This window comes from Poeciliopsis prolifica, unplaced genomic scaffold, assembly GCF_027474105.1.
Source record: "Poeciliopsis prolifica strain line A6 unplaced genomic scaffold, Auburn_PproV2 SCAFFOLD032, whole genome shotgun sequence".
Taxonomy (NCBI): Eukaryota; Metazoa; Chordata; class Actinopteri; order Cyprinodontiformes; family Poeciliidae; genus Poeciliopsis; species Poeciliopsis prolifica.
This window is the reverse complement of record NW_026562407.1, coordinates 6252279-6273913: the sequence shown is the minus strand read 5'-3', so window position 1 is coordinate 6273913 and position 21635 is coordinate 6252279. Positions and strand designations below refer to the sequence as shown.

General features: G+C 38.4%; 1 protein-coding gene across 5 annotated transcripts in view; it reads left to right on the top strand.

Moving 5' to 3' along the window:
• The window catches only part of LOC129373253 (RNA-binding protein with multiple splicing-like), a 41746-nt gene that overhangs the window by 8588 nt on the left and 11523 nt on the right, over window positions 1–21635 (top strand). For all 5 annotated transcript variants that reach the window (XR_008607333.1, XR_008607331.1, XR_008607332.1 and 2 more), the window contains exons 2-6: window positions 6981–7058; window positions 8301–8339; window positions 11709–11771; window positions 17289–17439; window positions 20200–20327. Coding sequence is in view for 1 of the 5 variants with exons in the window: in XM_055051109.1 (XP_054907084.1) it covers window positions 6981–7058; window positions 8301–8339; window positions 11709–11771; window positions 17289–17439; window positions 20200–20327 (459 nt within the window). In the remaining 4 variants the exon portion in view is untranslated. The remainder of the gene's footprint in view (window positions 1–6980; window positions 7059–8300; window positions 8340–11708; window positions 11772–17288; window positions 17440–20199; window positions 20328–21635) is intronic.

The window sequence follows — 21635 nt, the reverse complement described above, 5'->3', positions numbered from 1 at the left end:
CTTAAGAGAGAGACGGAAAAAAACAGAAGGCATTCTCCACTCTGAGTTCAGGCGTGACGCCTGGAGTGCACTCAGTCTCACAGTTAACCTTTTGCCCCACAAAAACAACCCCAAGTCTAACCTGTGATCTCTGACCCAGAATGGGAAACTTGACCCGCCAAACCCAGATCATTAGCAGACAGAAAGGCTCATCCATTTATGGTTGTTTGACACCTCTCGGGCCTGCAGTCGCTCACTCCTCACGCCCTTTGACGTGGAAGATGAAGAAACAAAGCTATGAGGATGATGAAGGGTGATGCCAACACTAAGCTGTGACAACGGCAGAGGGAGGGAAGTCTTTGATAGCAATGTATCTGATAGTTTAATGAATTTTGTCTATTTCATTATGTAGAACATAAGTCAGTGTGAGATTTTGATACATGCCCAGAAACGCATGTAATAGTGTAGATGTCTTTTTACAATCAGTGCTCTCTATGAGAACTGCATCTTATATTTGAATTTATAGGCATGGCAATGTTGTTGTGTGTAATATACATATTGCAAAGAACTGTGATAAATATTGGCTAATTATCTTAATTCATGGCATTAATACAGAGAGTATTATAGCCTGTTTTTGCACTTCCACTGCTGTTTATTTCCTTCATCTAATGATTTGGGGTTTTCTATTATAAAGTGAGTAATGATGTTCACAGTGAAACAGAGTGTATTAGCTGCTGCAAATTTCTGTCTTGGTATCTCTGTCAATTTGCTTGCTCTGCGCTGTGCACAGATGAGTTCATCCAACACAAGTCATTAAATTTAACAACTCTGAAAGCAAAGCACTAGGTTTATTAAACTGCTCACTAATAACTGAAATATGTTGTGACCTAAAAGCTGGCGAACATGTCTACATTAGTTCTACACTTCAGCAAATTGCTCTGCAGGAAAATGGTAACAGGAGCTAGATGTCAGTTTGTTGAAGACTTCTTTAACAAACCTGCAGATTGACCAGATGACAACAGTCAGCTGTCCTTCAGCGCTGACCCTTGGAGACATAAGATGCTAAGGACTGCCTAAAATTCAAACACTTACATTTTGGACCTCTTTTGAAATATTAGTTAAACCCTGCTTTATGTGACCTCTCTTGTGGTCCAAATATTAATTGTGGCTTATTAACCACTTTTGAATGGTCTTTATTGTATTTTTTTAACTTAAAAATGAATCTAAAATTGATATTGGCAAAGCTTTGCAAAATTGTAATTAAGAATTTTGCCACAAACTTCAGATTTTGCACAGCTGCACAGCACATAGCAAACAACAAAAGAACTACCGCTAAGGTCTTGTGAAAACTTGCCTAAACTACAGGAACCACATAAAACAAATAACACTGAAAACTGAAACCTACCCTTACAATCTCATAATCAGCTTTGTTGGTCATGTTACTTCAGTCAAACTGCTGTAAAATACATAGGCATTCAAATGTAAATATTTAAAATCAGAAAGAATAAATGTTTTTCTAATTGAAAAAATGGTCAAGTGGTTGCTTCTATTTTTAGGGGTAAAAGATGTGTCCAAAGCCATTCAGTTTGAAGGAAATCCCAGTTTTATTCATTTGTTTTTTTGATACCTTCATTCAAGTACAGAGACGGAAATGTGTCGCAATCTTCTCACATTGCAACAAGGTCGTGTCACTCATTCCAGACAGACGGAACAGTCAAACTAGCAATCCATCGCAGTCAAACCAAATATACTGGGGAGTTGCACTGTTCAGCAAACTATAATGAGGCTTTTCACACAGAGGGTGTAGCAGATTCAACAAAACCTACAGTGGAAGCTGAATAGAAATGACACATTAATAACTTCTGTTGTTTGATTATCGAAATGAATCTTCTTCATGTTGGCTCATCAAATGAAGTTTCCTTACTGAGAAACCTTGACCTGAAAACAAGTTTTGAAGGGTTTTCTTGGCTTCTTGACACTTTAGCTATCAATTAGTGTAAAGTTAAGTTGTTCTAAATGGTGTTTACAACGAAAGGTTGCAGTGTTTGCACCGCCTCCTCCAGGCTAAACTGTTGGATCAACTACTGGATCCATGCTTTCATGTTGTATACATTGAACTCTGATCCTACCATCTGAATGTTGCATCTGAAATTTAGGCACACTGGACAGCTTAGTTTTTAATCTGTCTTGGTCCTCCACTGTGAACTTTAGCCTCAGTTTCCTGTTTTTAGCTCATGGTTGTTGGCCTCAGTGTGGCCTCTCCGGCTGCTGCTCACCTTCTTCAAAGTTCAACGTGTTCAGAGGTGACATTCTGATGATGTCTTTGCTTCAAAAAGGGGTTATTTGAGCTACTGTTGCCTTTCTATCTTCTTGGACCAGTCTATTAGCTTATTCTCCTCTGATCTGTGACTTTAGCAAAGCATTTTCACCCACACAACTGCTGCTCCCTGCATATTTTCTCCTTTTTGGAATATTGTTTGTCCCAGTTGATAAGGAGTTTCTGAAACATTGTTTCTTTGTTCAAATTGTTGCATTCAGATTCACTTAAATCCAGTTTCTTCATCATCCCAAATCTCAGTTTGAATGTCTATAAGTCAGCTTTGCCACTTCTAGATGCCTTAATGCCATAACCTTGATTTCTAGTTGACTGGATAATTTGTTAGCACAAAACTTTCATTGGAGATTGTAATGAAAACACTTAGAAATGGAGGAAAATATTCTAGTTGCTCCGTCCAAATTTTAGTAAAGTTTTGAAAATTTGATTTTCTCCTCCTGCTGGCCTTTCATTTGTGTGTTGCTGATTGAACAGCACCCTTTCTAGGTCTAAATAAATAGGGTGGCACCAGAAAATCTGAAAGGTACATAGACGGATAGCCAATAAGGTGATGACCTCATCCGGTGCTTGTGGAGTCAGGGATCTCTGATTAGAGGTGCATGGATCCCCCCAGGACCTGCTGCAGAAGTGGCCTTAATAGGATGTGATGTTTTTGGCTCCGGGGCTACGCACTCTGCCTTGCTCCGATGAGGCGTTGCCAAGGAACTGCACCGGTACGCCGGCTGCGAAGCACTCAGCTGGCTTATTGAAGGTAAAAGCTGCTGTTTCTGATCGAAGCCTGCTTGCGCGTTACTCTGTGCATGTGTGCACACATGCACAGACCATAAATGGTCAACAATTCAAAGGCTTGGACTTGGTTCCTCAGAACTATGATAATGTAGGTATGTGACTCACGAGGAAACCAATAAAACAAATCCAGTAAAACAGTAGCAGAAGGTTTGACTTTGTTTTGTTTTTTTTGACTGCTTGGTCTCTGGTCTGACCTTCACTTTGGTTTAATGGATTATGAAATTTCACAATGATGGCAGTCCCCTTTACAACTCTGTTAGCGGGATAATACTCTAGGGCTAACCAACAGCAGATGTACGCTGTGAAGAGCTGTTGCCACATTCTACCACCAACGTGTGCAGTCAGCTCCTCACCGGACACGCAGGGAGAGAAAAGATCATATATCACAATAGCTGACGTCAGGAAGTCTTAGGAATGAGGTCCGAAGCAGCCAAGAATGTCCCATTGTTCTAAGACTGTGGAGTATTCCTTGTTGTGTGTCTTAACTTGTCTAGTTTTTAAATGTCTCTGACTAAAGAGAAGACATTCAATTAGAGATGATATTTGACAAGATAGATCACTGGATAGATCAGGTTTTATTATGGTATATGCCAAAATTCCTGTTAAAGTGACAATTACTATCTTTGTCTTTAAGATAACTACACTTAATCTAATCTAGTCTTATTAAAACTGTGTGTTGGGTTTTCTATCTATTTATGGGTGGGTTTTTTTTTTGCTTCAACAGGAATAATTGTTGCTAAAATTTGGCAATGACACAAATCTATGTAGCTTTATTTTTATTCTTGTAAGTTTCCAATAACAATATGCTGGTTTCTGCAATCAAGGTATTTCAAAAACAATCATGCTGTTCCTCCACTGTAACCTTTTGTCAAAAAGATACATAAAGTTACTTGAGTTTTCGTTTACTTCGTGGAGCAGAACGTATCGAAATGCTGCTGCTCCTCCTCCACTTGTGGCTATGCACTGCGGCTCAGCTAGCTCAAAGAACCCTGGTCGACCAGCAACCTACGCAGATGCTCGACTAATTAACTCACTAATATCAACTTGTTATACTCATGTCATGCTATAAAGACTTCTAAAGTATTCAGCATTCAGGTTTTCTGTGCCTGTATATTTGCTGACACCGGTTATTTGAGACTGAAAGGTTTTAAGAGGCGGTAAGGTGTTCAAGTCGTTAAGGAACTACAAGTTCCCTCAAGGCCAAAACAGCAGATGCCATAAGAAGCAACTTTTTCCGCAAAGAAATGTTGCGAGTCACTTTTATCGCAACATGCACCAAAATTGTTGCGTTTTTTTTTTATATTGTGTTGCCCTAACTTGATCTGTTACACCACTGACCTGATCTCAGATGAGTAGGACAATAAATGGATGAATGGAAAAGTAAAGGCGACTCGCCTACAACACCATTTTAAAGGTGTAGTTTTTGCACTTGTCTTTGTCTTTGCATTGAGCCTGACTGATTTCACTCTGCTGCCTTTTTAATGCAAGGAGAGCCTCCTAGGAGTTGATTTAAACATATCTGCCTGAGACGAGGTGAAGTGAGGACAGTACAGGTTTCAGCTCACCACTGTGATGAGAGAGTTACCACAGGGGAACGTTTTTTTCTACTTTATGTTTGAACGAGCTTGGTGACGCTGACCATGCTTTTGCTCCCCCAGTTGCTAAGCTGCGTTTGTTTATGTGTTGATCAGCCTCTGGCTTTGGGGGTGTGGATCAGGTTACATTTGGGAATGAGGTGAGGTGTTAGTTCAGCAGCTCCTTTTGTCACCTGAGTTTTAAATTTAATGAATCTGGAAGCTTTGAATCTTCTTTGTCTACAGAACTATAATTTTCTGAAAGCCTTATTGATATTAAGATGGAACTTTTTGGTTAAACTATAGCTAAATTAAATATTTAGCTATTTTAAAAAAAAAGAAGTATGTATTATGTATGCAAAATACAACTGGAGAAAAGCTAATTCACATTTTGAATCTTTCGATGGGGATTTAAAGCTGTTGCTCCAGTGAATGGCACATTCATTGTTTGGATATGTGTTAACGGCTCTGTCCTGGGCTGACCCTTTATTAAGCACAGACAGATTCACAGACGCATGTAACTGAAGAATTTTCTGTTACGCTGCCTACAAATCTGTAACCAGATCTGCTCTCGGCAGCATGAAACGACTCCTCCGCACCTGTGCTCCATAGTGCTGCTATGTCTGTGTTTACCAAACCCCAGCTCGGGTCTAATGGGTCTGGATGTGTGGACAGAGCTGTTGCTGCTGCTGTTGTTCACACCAGCCTTTTTTAGACAAGGGGGCTTAGTTTTCCACTGTACGATTGACCGGGCTGGAAAAATAAAAGAGTTGCATGTTGACTTTGATGAGAGAATAAAGAGCAAACTTAGACATTCCTCATTAAATTATTGGAACAAAAGTGTCCATTTGAACTTTTTCTTGCTTTTGAAAGTATTAATAAATCTTTTATGACTGTTAACATATATCTAAGATTTTTTTTTTCATTGAATTTGATTTTAAATATTCCATTTAATTTTGCAGTTCTAAATTGAATAACCTTTATGTGAGTCTAAACAAACAAGGTACTTTGTGTTTTAAAGCAACCTTCTTAACTGGCTGGTAAAGATGGAATCTTGTGATTACAACCAATTAAAAAAAGAGAAATATCTTTTTATACATATATATATATATATATATGGAACTAAGGCCTCCATATGTGGGTTGTGCTTAACCCCTGCGCCACTAGAACATCCCCAATAAATGTCTTTTTTAATAAACATTTTCTATTTATTTATACTATTTAATATACACAGCAATAACTGTATAACTGGCCAGTAATTGTCAGATGGCCATTTGAATAGTTTACTAGCCAATCTGACGTTTTCTGACATTTTCCAACTTATCAGCTTTGACAAATTATGAAAATTCAGATTTATATTTTCTGTTCTTTATGTTCCTCACAAGTAAACATTTTCAAAATTTTCAGTCTATAAACGCATCAGCATACAGCATGGTTCTTTGAGGCATTTTTTGTAAGGTGCAACAAAGATCAGATGAAAGTTTATAGAAAAAGATATGATGTATTTACTGTGAAAAAAGCAGGAAGTTTTGCATTTTATACGGACAATGTAAGGGAGTAAAATCACCGCCACCCAGTCAGAGCCCAGTAATGCTGTATCCTCTCTTATGTTTGTCGTCAGACTCATGTTTCAAGGTGTTCAAATGCTCTCAAACCTGATGAGTTCAACTTATTAATAATTTTTCTGCTTAATTTTCCATTTTTGAAATTTTCCATCACAGAGGTTGTGAACTATTTCTTTAAAAATAGTATTTGATGCAGTAGAGTCTGAAAGCATTATGTAAAGTGTTTATTTATTTATTTATTTATTTTTTTAAATTAAACCTTATTCAAATAACCCTGCTCATATATTGTTCTCATCGGCTTTCATAACATGACGTCTTCTACGCCTAAATGCCTGATCGAAGTCATCATGAATTTGTCCGCTGGACTTATGCCCCTTCTCTCACTCTCAATTTGGGTTTTCCTCACAGCCAATGTACTCAACATATAATTCTCATATAGTACGGTATAATCCTCAAGAAATGCCAACCCATGCTGCAAGTTGAAAAGTTCAAATGTAAACCAGAGGATAAAACTGCCAAGGGGGATTGGCCATTTGCAGATTACACCAGAGAGGACAATGGTGCAGTAAGGAGTGTGTTTGCGGAACAGTAATGTATCTCTATCTTTGAGTGTGACTGTTTAACTTCATTGTCCTGTTCCTCATAATCTCCTATGTCACCGTCAGAGAGCCATTGAGGCTATTTATAACCACAAAGGTTAATGAAAAATACATAATCCCTCTCTCTTGTTCTCTTCAGGTCCGAACGCTATTCGTCAGTGGGCTACCTCTGGATATCAAACCGCGGGAGCTCTATCTCCTCTTCAGACCATTTAAGGTATGTTTGTATGTTTTAAACCGATGGGCTGCAGCAGCTATTCTTAGCTGCTTTCCTTTTTTCCAGAAGTCAATGAGACCTCCATTAATGGTGATAAAATAAACTGTAATGGAAACTCTCCCTCGAGGTTCAAGCGTCTGTGCTCCTAACGCCAGGCTTCAATCACATCTCGATCGCGTGTTCATCATGGAAAAAGTGGCTCAATGCCTGCAATCCAAAAACAAAGCTGTTTGCTTCGCCTCAGAAGCTCCGCTTTCTTGCGCTGGCAGGGATTTCTAATCCAGTTGAACGAACCTGGATGCTGCTGGCTTTTTGGCCCGTCGCCCGAGAATAATGCACCTTAATGGTTGAAGAGCAGTGCTGTGCAAGTGATTGAATAATTACAATCCATGTAATCCCTCTATTAGACAATGCTTTTGGTATGTACCCTGAGTAAAAGTTTTACATCATGAGTGTTAAGAGCTGGAAGCCTTGAATAATTAGACACAACAATCCAATCCATATGGTCTTTTTCTAAGAGAGATAGAAAGCAACCTTACTGTGTAAAGCAAATGTTATAAAATGCCTGTGCCTCTCAGAGGTAATCACATCGCTAAAACTTCTCAATATTTTGTTATGTTGTAAGCCAAAAGCTTAAATTCTGGTCTTATTTGACCAGATGTTGCTTTTCCCTTTATGGTTTTTGACAAACTTTAAATGAAACTTAAGATGGATCTTCTTGTCACTCTTCTGTTAAGCCCACATATGTGATTATGATTTAGAGCTGAATTATGGAGCTCTGCAGCTCCTCCAGAGTTCCCTTTGGCATCTCCTTAACTCATTAATGGTTTTCTTGCTTGGCCTATCAGTTTAGTTGGGCAGCCATTGCTAGTAAGCAGGCTTGGAAAATAACCTGACCCTGATATATTCTTACTCTCCTTTCAGACTGTGTACTATAATGTTTATCCACTAACATTCTCTAAAAACGTCTAAGGCCAGCCGATATTATTTTGAGATCAATTTCCACAAAAATGGACCCAATTTACTAAATAGGTAGCTTAAAAGACATATATTTGTATTTAGGGGAATCTGAGTTAAAAGTGCTAAATACAAATACACACTTTTCAGATTTTTGAAAGCATTTAATTGGCCCTTTAACTGCCTTTTGTTTTGATTTATTACATAAAATAAAAATAAAATACATTAAAGGTTCATTTACATAAGTCCCTTAAGTAAATGTCATATTTTTGTTTATTTCCTCAGGGTTACGAAGGATCCTTGATAAAGCTCACGTCTAAGCAGGTATGTTTAATGTCTTTTCATCCAAAAAAAATCCACTGCATGAATTCCTGCCGCTGCCTAACAAAACATCCCTTCTGTCAAAAGCTTACAATTCACTGCATCTCCTTTTTTCCATCTTTGTGGGATCGGCTTGCTGACAGGGAAGGATAACCCCTCTGTTTTGTCGGGAAGTACCTCTTTAACGTGTAAGAGAGGCTTCCTGTTGGGAGGGGGAAACACGTTTCACCCAGTTGCCTTTGCCAGTCTGATGCTGCTCGAAGGGTTGGAGGGTGTCAAAAAGAGCATTTTGACATGAGTTCAGAGTTTTTTCTCCTGAGAAACAGGACTGAAAATTAGCTCGTCTGGCAGTTGTCCATAGTCAGAGTCAAGCAACTTATATTTTCACATCACACTGTCTCCTGCTAGGACATGTTCTGCTCAAATCTTGGGCTTAATGGGGAACATACACTGCAATAACACGTTTCTTAATTTTACTAGTAGTTTCAGGATGTGAAAAACGTTCTCAAGATTCAGCACAGTATCTTAGGCTGCAAAATTGTTGTGCTTTATGTTGTGCTTTATTCTTTTGACCTGTTGCAAATAGTCATGTACTCTTTCCAAACTGCACAAATGTAATAATTGTTTACTGTTTGCATTAGCCCAGGTTTGCAAAAGTTTTAAACCAGCATTATTCCCTTTATATTTTGCTTTCAAGCAGCCTGATGTTCTTGCAATGTTATAAGGTGGTCTTGATTAACAGTTTCTTGCTTTCTAAATTCATATTTAGTCTTTGCTTTCTCGCTCATTTGTATATTGAGTTTTGCAGTGGGTACTGAAAGTACATAAGAAAAGTGAATGAAAAGAGAAGACTAATTTTGGAAATGAAATCAAAAATAACATTTTTTGCGGCTAGTTGTCCGACATGTCGATGGTCACTCTATTATGTTTGGGATTTTTTTCTTTTGAAGTCTCAATTTTCCAAAGAAACTGGAAAAATTTTGTGACAAAGCACCAAAAAGATCTGAAAAAGACAATAAAATACAATTTTCCTGTGAATTATACAGATATTTCTGGATGTTTCCGTAATAATTGCAGTAATAGACAGTTTATTTGAACTTAGAAAAATCTTTTGCAAGTGCAGTACTCCATAGTTTGCTGATGAACTTGTTTCTTTAATGATTTATGCATAAAATACAACAAAACACCGTCAGTACCCAGTAATTAGCTTCTCACTTATCACAGCACTTAGCATATCCCACTGATTTTCTGACTCCCCGCTGTCTGGAACTCAGTTAATTTGGGTTTGATTTCATTCTCAGATTCTTGTTTTGCACATTATGGGTAGATAATGGTTCACCGATGTCGGCGGTAGTTTATACTTTTAAGTATCCTCCATTGCTCTTCTCTATTAAGTAGTTTCTGCCTGAAGCAAAGACAAATGGGCTTGAAAAGCGCCTTCTTCTGGCTGTTAAATAAACTTGTGTTTACCTCAGTAAACAGACGAACACCAAACTGGCACCATTAAGTACCAGTACGAAGTGGTACTATGTACCACCACCGGTGGTTCTTGTTAACAACAGTTCTACAAAGATATGCATGACCATAACAAACCATAACAAACTGAAATATTTTTTGTTGTGAGATGTTCACAAGGCCAAATTTGTCTTTAAGTGGCTTGACAACAAATTCTAACAATATTCAGATATGAATCAAGTTCCAAATCAATATTTTGAAAGAGCAATTACAAATATTACAATAAAAGAGAGAAGCAATATTTGAGAAGGAAAATATAAGAAAGACAATTTTAGAGAAACCTGAACAGAAGAGTCAAGCTGCAAGATAGTTGAACACTTTTTCCAAATAATGTTTTTTTTGCCGTTTTCCTTTACGGTAACCCTGAAATTTAAGATCATACTGCTGGAGCAAACAAAACCCTGTTTGCCTTGTGGCTTCCTTTATAAACCAGCCATCATGTAAAAACATGGTGCAAATAACAGTTCTTAAATGACCCTTCCAACTGCACTAATACAAGTGCTTTTAAAAGTCTTAAACATCTCCACTCACCACCACTTATGGATGCTGTGGCTGTGCCTGCATTGCGAAGAGTCAGCTAACCGTAAAAAGCCTCTATGAATTCCCATTTTACTGTATTTACACCAGGCAGATGTTTGAAAGAAAATGTCTGTCTGACTTTAAAGTCTAAACTGTAAGTTAATAGCTAATTTTTTGGGGTGTTGTGACAAAAAAAAAGGACCTTTGCTGAAGTGCTTGTCTCCAAACTAGCCCTTGAACTGACTGGGAAGGGACCTCGCTTCCCTTCTCCCCCCTCCATAAATGCCATCCTCAACAAGACAAATGTCAGCTAATGCGCACGTTCAGTCAGGAGTCACAAAGTACTGTCCAGGAGTGCCCCTGCTTTGTTTTGCTTCTCCTCGCTAATGGCAATGACGATGGCGACATAAATCAATCGATCGGCCCTCTCTCTCCACCAGCCGGAGAACTCGCAGCCATCTCCATATATAGCAACAGCAGCCAGACCTCAGACCTTCTATTTATATTCCTGCTACGCTTCCTCCTCCTGACGTCTTTACTAAGTCCTTTCTTTTATGTGCATGTTTCATCTTTTTCTCCTCTTGTCCCCCTCCTCTTCCTCCTGCTTCTCGCTCCACTTATTCCAAATTCCCATAACCCTCGACGGCTTTTCCAGATCACAGACGGCAGTGTGAACCCAAGGGAACAATGTGTTTGGAGGCTCTCTATCCACACAAACATGCAACAACAAACCTTTTTTTGGGGATTCACACCTGCATAGTCTTGCTCTCCTTCTGCGTTTTTCCCTTCGTGCCCCTCCCATCATTGCGACAGGTCTCCGAAGTTAACGCTCTAAAACAAATGTCACGAAGCAGCCCTGCTTCAGGAGAGGAGCTTTTAAAAGCTTTGGCCTCACTTTCTTCTATTTTCACCTCTCACCTCTAAACTCTGTTCTCATTTGTCTTAAGTTTTTTCCCTCATCTCTATCTCTTTTTAGTTTCTTCTCCCTCCCTTCCCAGGGTCTTTTACAGCAACTCTTACATGCACTTTCTCGCTGCTCGCATTGCCCGTATTTGGGCAAAGGAGAGCCCGAACGTTGAACTCTCTCTTTGTGCAAACTAAACAGCATTTTTTACTCCCCCTTCTTCTCTATCTCTCCTCATGTCGCCACAGTTTCATAAACAGGGCAAGAGAGAAAGAGACGGAGAAGGAAGGAGTTGACTCTGATAAGAAATGAAAAAATGTACACAGTGTATAAAAAAAGAACATGTTTTTGTCATTCAGACAGAAATGCAGACTCAGATTTCTGCCCTAAACAATGTTTCTTTCTTTTTGTTCTGTCTTTTTTTCTCTCCCCAGCCAGTGGGGTTTGTCAGCTTTGACAGCCGATCGGAGGCAGAGGCTGCTAAGAATGCCTTGAACGTAAGTGCCATGTCCTCACTGCTCGAGCACCGGCTCAGCGCAAAAACATGTTGTTTCTTCTTCTTTTTTTTTTTTTTTTTGCAACTCAAATGGATTTAATTGAGGGGAAGTACACACATTCCTTCATGACCCTTCAAATGCAAAAAAGAAAAAAATCGGATGCAAGCATATGATGGCTAAGTAATAAAAAAAAACTGAGATGTTGTGCTATAATTTTCATTTTAATGATATTTGTCTGGACAAAATATATGCAGTTGCTATCAGCATGTGATGCAAGTCTATTATAATGTTAATAGTCTTAGTTATAAAACTGAGCACAAGACATGCTGTAAATTTGTTTGAGACTCTTATTTTCATTTGCGGAAGGAAGTAGTTTGTGTCTTGCTTTGTCTTGTTGACAGCTAATTATTTCCTGTCCACTGACTGATAGTACATAGTTACAAAAATATTGAAGTGGACTCCACCACTTTCGAATGTATTATTTGCTGACATTTTGTGTATTTTGTTACAACCACAAATGGAAACAGACAAGATATGTTACTCGCAAGACCCTTGAAAATATTGTGACATTTATGTGTTGGCCACTAACAATGCTGAGTTTGGTATTTACTATGCATACAAAACTGACATTGATAGACATAAGTTGAACTGATGTTCTTTACAGCAACATTTCTGATAATAAAGCCCTTTCTACTGGATACAGAGAAAAGCAGAGATGGTTGACGTCGGTAATGTTGTGTTGATGAGGTAGCCTTGACCAGCTGATAGCACTACGTTCCAAAACATTGACGGAACCTTCAACACTTTGAACTTGGTGAAGTTATTTAGCATTTTTGAAGAATGAAGAAATAGAGGCAGAACAGAATAAAACATTTGGTGGCCCGAAAATATAGCAAATGGCTAACCATTAGCACAACCGCTGCTAATGTTGCTAACCTCAGCAACATTAGCAGCTAAGGTTAGCAGCTTAGGTTCGCAGCTAGCCGTTTGATGCTGATAGTGCTTAAGTTAGCACTGAGATGGGTCAAATATAAACTGAATCAATATTTAAAGACTAAGGAATTTTAAGACTAGGGAAGTTTGAAATTAATTCTTTATATCATGAAAAGGTGCCTTTGTATTAGTCTCGTTAAGATGCAACAATTTTTCTTCAGTATTTTTATAGAAAAATAGCTTTTATTTGTTATTTTTTTAATAATGACCAGACCTCGCTGACAACACTGAGGAATCCCACCACTTTTAAATAATTTATTCACCACTGTTTTAGGTACATAGCAGTAAACGTACAAATTTAGCAAATTGCAGATAAGAAAACACAATTGGCTGATTTTCATCCTTACTGGCCAAGACTGATGATCAGCAGGTCAGAAACTCAAAAGTACAAACTTTTTTTCTGTTTGTTGAATGCACAGTGCATGCTGCAAGTAAAAAAAAAATCACTGACAAGAACACACTTGACCATATTACTGAATGATGTGACTCCATTTGTAAATGCTGTTTCAATGCCTTCTTAAATTATAGTATTTAAAAATAAACCAGAATCAACTAAAGCTGGTGTGGCTTCACCAAAACTTTACTAAAATTGGAGATTGGTAATCGTCCACAAAATTCTGATCTCTGTATCTGCACCTGAAAACCACAAGCTTTATATATATAAAAAATAAAGCATCCTTAACAGTTCCTTACAACAATGATATATGGTGATAAAGATACATTCTCATTACACCTACTATGGAGTATCGGAAGGTTTTTCTGTTTATGGTAATAAAGCTGCCTCTTTGAGCTTTGCCTGTGAATGCTGCAAGTTTTGGAGAAAATTAAGTCCTCTTGTGTGTATAAATAGAGGATATTGATCTAGGGTTTAATTTTAATCTCCCTTATTTCAGGCTGTAGCTCCGGAGAAGTCTTGGTGAGGGAGGCTCAAATATAAAAAAAAACAGAGTTTTTATCCAGCTTTGTAAAAACCAAGGCAGTAATGAACTCCAGCTTTCACAACCTTTACTTTCCTATTGTTATTTATATATTTAGTAGATTTGTTGATTTCTTTGTGACGGAAAAAGATCACTTTTATCTCCGTATCTGAAGTGGGACTGTGACAGCAGAGTGTGCTGTCTTTCAGATGTTAGAAGTGTTGGTGTGTATCAAAGACAGAGCAGGAAGGAAGAAAGGAGAAAAATTATCATCTTATTATGAGCCAGCAGCACTCACAACGTTTCTGGTGAATCTCTAAGTGGGAATAAGAATTGTTTTATTTTTTCGGAGGCAGTTATGTTCCCGAGAGGTCATATGGAGATAAGTTCTCTTTTTTTGAAAACATCTATCTGCATATTTAGAGATGCGGAAGATTGAGAAACCTCCGGAGAAAGTGAGGGATTTGTTTCCTATAAGGAGCTATGTTTCATTTTCTCTAAATTACAAAAACATTAGCATTAACCAAAGATGGTGGTGAAGAAGCTAAGAAGCTCTTCAAGGTGGATACACAGCTTGGTTCAAACACTGGAGAACTGGGGCCCCTCATTATAACTTTGCAGCTTATTACACCTTTGCAGCTACTACCGGTTGAAGCTGCGAGCTGCCCTGAGCCAAGGCAATCCCAGTTAATTCCTCCCTCTTTCATGAGAAGAGCCTTCACCCGCTTGTTGCTGCTCAGCTTTGCCCAAGCCTGCAGGGACGAGATGAGAAGCCCATCCCCGGCAATTCCTTGCTCTTTTGCTGCAGAGAAGTTCGCACCTCGACTGCTTTTCTGCACAGCTGATTTGACCTTTGTTGCTTCTCTGTGTCTTCATAAATATGGTGAATTTCATGACATTTTCTGTGGCCTCTAAAAGTTCCTGCCTTTTGGATGAGGAGGATCTTGGATTGTGCCACATTCCTGGTGTTTTCTCAAGCACAAGTAACTGTGAGGGGAAATGATTTGGCCAACTGGTCATGTGGCGTTAAAAACACCCTTTATATTTGATTTGTCATGAGCAGTGGTATGTCAGAGGGGCTTGAGCAGTGGCATGTCAAGCATTTGCCAAAACTTGTGGCTCCTGTTAAGCTTTAGCACTGACTGTGTCATGACAAATGAGGCATCTGATGTCGTGATATTAAATTACAGATCCAGAGTTCAGCAGGAAGCATATAGAGCTTCTTGTGGCTTATCTACCGTACTTTTTAAATATGTTAGCCAGGACTGTGTCATCAGGCTTGGATTATAAATTCCTCGACAATCCACTGTGAGCAGCTTATATCAGACATCACATTCGAAGCTGCATTTTAAGTTCATTTGCATAAGTTTGTGTATCTAATTATACTTTAGAACAAACATAATCTCAAAGCAATTTACAGGACCAACAATTCAAAGTTACATCCAATAATGTAGATTCAAATTAGGTCGAAATACAGTTTGGACAAATCAAATTCTTTCAATTGTGGTTCAGCAATCAGTATGTTTGCAGCAATCTGTCATTATGACCAAGTATATAGTGAAGGTGGAGTGAAATGTGTCCATTTTTAACAGAAAGAAACCTCTGTTAGAACTCATGTCATTACAAATAGCTGTTAGAGGTTAAGCGTTAAGGGATGTGCTACAAAACAAACAGGTTCTGGTTCAGGGCTGCCTTCTGTGGAAGAGAAAAATAAAGAGAACATGGCATCACTTACAGGAATAACTCTATCACTGGATTAGTCTGGGAATGAGACACAGAAGCACTGAACCACTAGAACTTTCTATTAAAAATAAAAACAAATTTAATAACAGCTGTAGCTTTGGCAATGAGTTCATCCAGGAAGGCCACACTTCCTTACACATAAGTATTGAGCCAAGAGAAGCTTTTATGGCGCTAAAAGCAGCTAAAAAGAGAATCCCAGAGCCAAGAGTGCTCTCTATATGATAATTAAAAAATAATGCACAAATGCAGGGTAGTCAGAGAAATACCAGTGATTTATTAAAAGCTGCATATTTTCTTGCGAAATTCTTCAAAGTATAAAAAAACAGTAGACTGTGACAGTTCCAGTAACCAGAGTCTGGCAAAGGTGTAAGCGGCACATTATAATTTGCCATTTTTTTTCTGTTGCTGTCTGTATTGTTTTGATTTATTACTTCACTAAATACTAGTAAGCAAAGTTTTTGTGTCTCGTAATCTCCTCCCCAATTATCACATAACAACCAGAGTGCCAAGCAAAAATAATTTAAGCGTCCTGTTTTGAAGGGCGTTTGTGAAAGCAAAGTAATCCAGCTCTTAACATCATTAGGAATCATTATGTGGCGAGCCCAAATCTCTCGCAACAAAGTTGCTGTGAGCAACCTTCAAGGGAAACAAATAGGTGTTCGAGAACTTCGTAAACAGCCTGTCGGCACTTGCAAAACAACTGAAACATGGTGAAAGTTCAAATTTATAAGCCAACTCGCACAGACTTTAACATTTTTTGCAAGGAAACCGTCGCCTGCCATGCACCCACTGCTAAATCAAGGTGAGATGTGCTGCAAGCGCTTGAAGAAAAATCTTGACTAGTTTTCAGTGACAAGTTAGATTTTCCAAAATTTCCCTTTTTATTTTTGTGTCTAGTTTTTCAAAACATTGAGCCTAACAGAAAAAAAGATATCCTCACAATCTGGTTGGTTTGTAGAGCTCTTACAAGTTAGAGTGGACAAATATTGTCTGGACAAGATGAGAGACTCTTAAGAAATGGACTCCTAAGAAAACTGACTGTGGAAATTGAGTATAAAGGTGATTCACCAAAGGATTAGCTTCAGGCTGTGCTCACTTACGTAGTTAGGTTATTGCTGCATTTTGTTTGCTTCTTGTTTGAATTGTACTTGGTACATTTCACTTACCATTTGGAAAAAAGATGCACTGTACTTTTCCTGATAGCAACTGGACAATGCATCGTTATAGAAATCAACAGGAAAGCCGTTTGGCACCTTGGTTTGGGGATATTGTCTCATTTTCAGCCCTTATACACAGCAGACTGACGGCTCACGAAAGACAAATTTAATAACAGCTATAGCTTTGGCAATGAGTTCATCCAGGAAGGCCACACTTCCTGGATGAAGTGTGGCCTTCCTGGTAATTTTTATGCTAATTTTTGCCAGTTTTGATGGTATAACGTCTCGCTTTTGTAGCTTTAAGCCATACATCAGTAGGCCATGCCTAATGAAATACCAGAATGGATAAGGCCTTACAGTCACTCTTAAACATTTTCCAAGTCACAAATTAAATATGCAACCTCTTTTTAGAGTTGCTTTTGAACCACAATAAATGGACCAACATATTTGATGTTTATTGCTGATTTTAGCAATGTCTGTTATTGGTTTTCACAACTGGTGGCTAAAGTTTTTACAATGTTTTCTATGTTTTCACAATGCGCTTTGAACTGGCATGTTCTTGAAATTTGCCTTACAAACAAACTTAATTGATTTTTTTTTTAAAAGCTTTGTCAAAATACTGAAACACTTTGTACAGTTCAACAATCCTTTCTACTGTGTTACCAAAACAAAGATTGTCCCTAACGCATCTTTCCGGTTGATCTCAGGGTGTCCGTTTTGATCCAGAGATTCCCCAAACTCTGCGGCTGGAGTTTGCCAAGGCCAACACCAAGATGGCTAAAAACAAGCTGGTCGGCACGCCCAACCCTCCTCCCTCCCAGCAGAGCCCCGGCCCTCAGTTCATTAGCAGAGATCCATGTAAGTGCTCCCATCACTCATCTGCCTGTCCTTGAGTATGTCTTACTTTCTGCTGCTGCTTCCTTTGGCTGAGCTCGACTGGGCAGCTGTTTCCCTTTAGGACTTTTTTTTATTTTTTATTTTATCAGACATATTTATGTGCTCTGTTTGACAAAAAGTATATAGAATGCTGTGCCTGTTTCTTTATTTCTCCAATGGAACATTTGGTTTGATTATGTTTTAACAAGAATGTAACAAAAAAATCCCTTCTTGTAAAATCTTTCCTGAAACCTGCTTATTTTAGCTCACCTGGTTAAAGATTGATACTCTCATATATTAAGTACTTATTAACCGTGCATGTTCGTTGTTAACTGTTGGACCTGAAAGTACCAGGTGTGTTTGGAATGTGTTCATGCAGTTTCCAGTCGGTTAAACATTTTTCCGAGAGGTTAAAGGGTTTTGCAGAAATTATTCATTGATAGTTAAACATAGACCAGCTGTAATAGTGCATTCTTCCTGAATGACCAAACCACTCTTATCTTGGATCTTTTCTTTGCCAGAGAAGGGGGTGTTACTGGTTGCCTCAGAGGAAAATGGACGGAAACGATTAATGAAACCATGACGTAATCACCAGGAGAGAAATTTCATACACTTCCTGATAAGAGTTGTTTTAATCAGCCATTTTTTTCCTGATCATTCTTTGATAGAGACGTACAGATAAATGCTCCTTAAAATTACGTTTGTCTGATAGTTCTCCAATGAGTTACCCCACGTTGTCTGATTTTTACGTTTTTAAGTGTCCACTCCCTGTACACCACACAGCACTGTTTCCTCACTTGTGCACCTTTTTTCACAGTCACCTTGCACTCAGCTTTACGAGTAAATTATGTCTGAGGTGGTTTCCTCTCATTTGCAATTTCTGCTAGCTACTGTTGCCCCGCCTGTAAAGCTTTTTGTTCTCATATGTATCCAATTTAGAGTCTAAAAGGTGCCTGGCAGACCTCAGTAATTTGTGGAATAACAGGTCTTCCTGTTCAAACAGGAGTATACAATAGTATTTGCTGGTAACCATCAATTTCGCTACCCTAAATGACATGTATTAGATCTGTTGCGTAAACTAATCAAGTTAATGCCAACTCTATAAGCTTGCTAAGAGTCCAGGAAAAAATGACAAATAGTTTATTGTGTGCCAACTTTGGTAAAGATATCTAAAAAGCCTTAATATATTTAAATATATATATTAAATGGCACCAACTCACACAGAGAACCCTAAAAAAAAAAAACCTTAATTTGTGTGTGTTTGTTCAAAGGGGGATGGGAAAGGAACACGTTAAGAACAAATATTCACAGAAATACTGTCTCCACAAACAGTGGCACAGCTACAATGTGCTAGAATAATTTGGAGATACATCCCACAGAAAAATCTGCAAATATGAATTACAAATAGGCGATGGGTCTATAATCAACTACGAGGAAGTATCATCAGATCAACTTAACTTGCATAAATCCACAGTCAAAGCGATTGTTAAAACTTGAACAGTTACGAGGTTGGATCAATGCTTGTCTTGAAATCACATACAGTGCAGAGGAGAGTCAAAGATGGTTTAAAAAGTCTCTAGCTGATTCTGGGATCACAGAGAATCCATAATAACAATTTATTTAAAGGCTTTTTTCTAAATTTTCCCAGTTGTTCCAGTGACAATGGAGTGTGCAGTATGTTTAAATGTAACATTATATGCTGTTGAATATTGAAAGTGATAAACTATGTAAAAGTAATCTGCAATACTCAAAAACAAAAAACAGGCTTTGAAGGAGAACCTAAAGATACAAAAACAAAATATGCTTATTTTCAATAGTTAATTTACTTGTAGTACCTAAGATATGTTAGAAGAGTCCCAAACTACAAAATAAATGAACTAATGTTGAGCCAAGCAACTAATGCTGAACTAAGCAAAACTTTAGTAGACTAGTGCAAGAAGCTGTACTGTACTGACAAGGAATATGAGAATTAAACTTCTTTCCATTCACCCATTTTAACATGCTGCTTTTATCTGTTTAAGCTTCAATTTCTGATTTCCTCATTTAGAAAGTCTTGAGGTTACATGACAGCCTGAAACTGACCCAAAATCCAACATGGCTGCCTCAATCATAAATGCACAAATAGCTTTATTGTTTTCTCTTCTTTCTTGAAAATTTAACCTAATAAATTCTTTTGCACCCATAACACTGTACATCATTTACCAGAGTGCAAAAGTATATAGAAGTGCATTAGCTTGGCTTGCTAGCTAAAGTTAACCTTTTTACTGAGGAAAACAATAAGAAAAGTTGTGTGGATCATCGTTCAAAGATCTGACTTTTGATTGTGGAGGCTTATAGAAAATGGCAGCAATGCAGAGCAGGCCTTAAACCTAATTGATCACACTTTGATTCATTATACATTTCCGACAGTTAGTCTTTTTTTATTCAAACAGCAGTGTATGTACACATGCCGATGCCAGCTACTCCAACACAAGGAGGAATCCAAAGCTTTACAGGCTCGCAGTTCATGTTTTAAGTTGTTAAGGTTTCACTAAACAGTACTGGGACAAATGTATGACGTTTGGACTCTGAGTGTTTAAGGTTATGAAATAAGAGGAATCAACTTCACAAACTAAAAACTCCCCCTACTGCGCACCTCCACAATCACCACCATCACCACCACCTCCACCCTGTCTCTCTATCCACCCACCCATCCACGTTACCACTTTCCTCACTCCACTCCTCCTTTTCTTCTTTCCACAGATGAGCTCACAGTGCCTGCTCTATATCCCAGCAGCCCAGATGTGTGGGCGTCATACCCGCTGTACCCGGCAGAGCTGTCGCCGGCCCTTCCACCCGCTTTCACCTATCCCTCCTCGCTCCACGCTCAGGTAATCTGAAAATCCCATCCCAAACATTTCCTATCACCATCATCATCACCACCACCACTGCTCCCTCACCTACCGCTGAACCCAAAAAACACTTGCTGTACCGTTTCACAGATGCTCGTCACTTAGTCATTCTGTTAATAGAAGCTTTGCAGAAATATTAGCTTATTTTGGGTTGAGAAAGAAACTTTATATAAAGGAAAAGTCTTAAAAGCTCTTATCAGGGCATATTTACAGATTATTTGTCAAAAGATGCTTTTCACAAAGCATAAACTCAACTGCAATGAAAGTTTTTTTAAAATTCAGATTTATAAATAAAATAAAAATAAATCCTTAATTATGAAATGTTTAAAAGGTTTAAAAAGCCACATACACGACTGGAGAAAATACATACAATTCTTGTAAAAAAGTCAAAAATCATTTCTTTATTTATGTTTGCATTATTATTTTTGACCTTAATCTCCCTCTTTAATTAAACCCTGTTTGGTCCAGTCCATCAAGGTCTTGAAATCCACTCAGCTCAAACTGTGAGCTCACATGAGAGTTTTAATATTGATCTCTTGAAATTCTTCTCATGAATCCTGTTACGTTCAGGTTGACCCACTCATACAACCTCAGGGTCAGACTAGTCTGCAGGCTTGATCTGATCGCTTAGTATTTGAAGCATTGCTTGAAATGTTTTAATTGGGTCATGCAGTGTTGTTTAAATCTGCAAGAGAGCGCATATAGAATATATTTCCATTCCTAATGCGGATACTTGTGTCTTTTAGGCATAACGCCCTGCCCACCTTGAGAAAGATGAAGCTCAGATGAAGTCAGAATTTAAAATGAGCCCACATTGAATCTGCCCAGTTGGCATTTTTCCATATGCGTGCCGTGGATGTGCACACATGCTGACACAAAGAGAATCTGGCTCTGTGATTTCAGTAGGGGGTTGTGGTCAGTGATAGGCTTGTTAGAGCTTCCTCTGACCAGGGGTACGTGCTGATATAAAGCCAGAAAGGGCAGGCTCACACACACACACACGCGCATGCACGAACACACACCGGGCAGAAGAATCAAATATAAATCATGTTAACGTGATCTCACCTTCCTGGCTCCACAGCTAATCAGCTGATGTCATCAGGGTTATTGGATGCTAAGAGGTGTTTTTAGGCCGGATGGAGTCAGCAACCTAGCTGAAGCAAAAATAACTAAGCACAAAATCAGAACAATGAATCCTGACATGAAATAAAATCAGGTGGGTGTTTATCATCGAGTTACAGTACGTGAAGAAGTATTTACTCTCTTACAGCTTTTTTATGTCATATT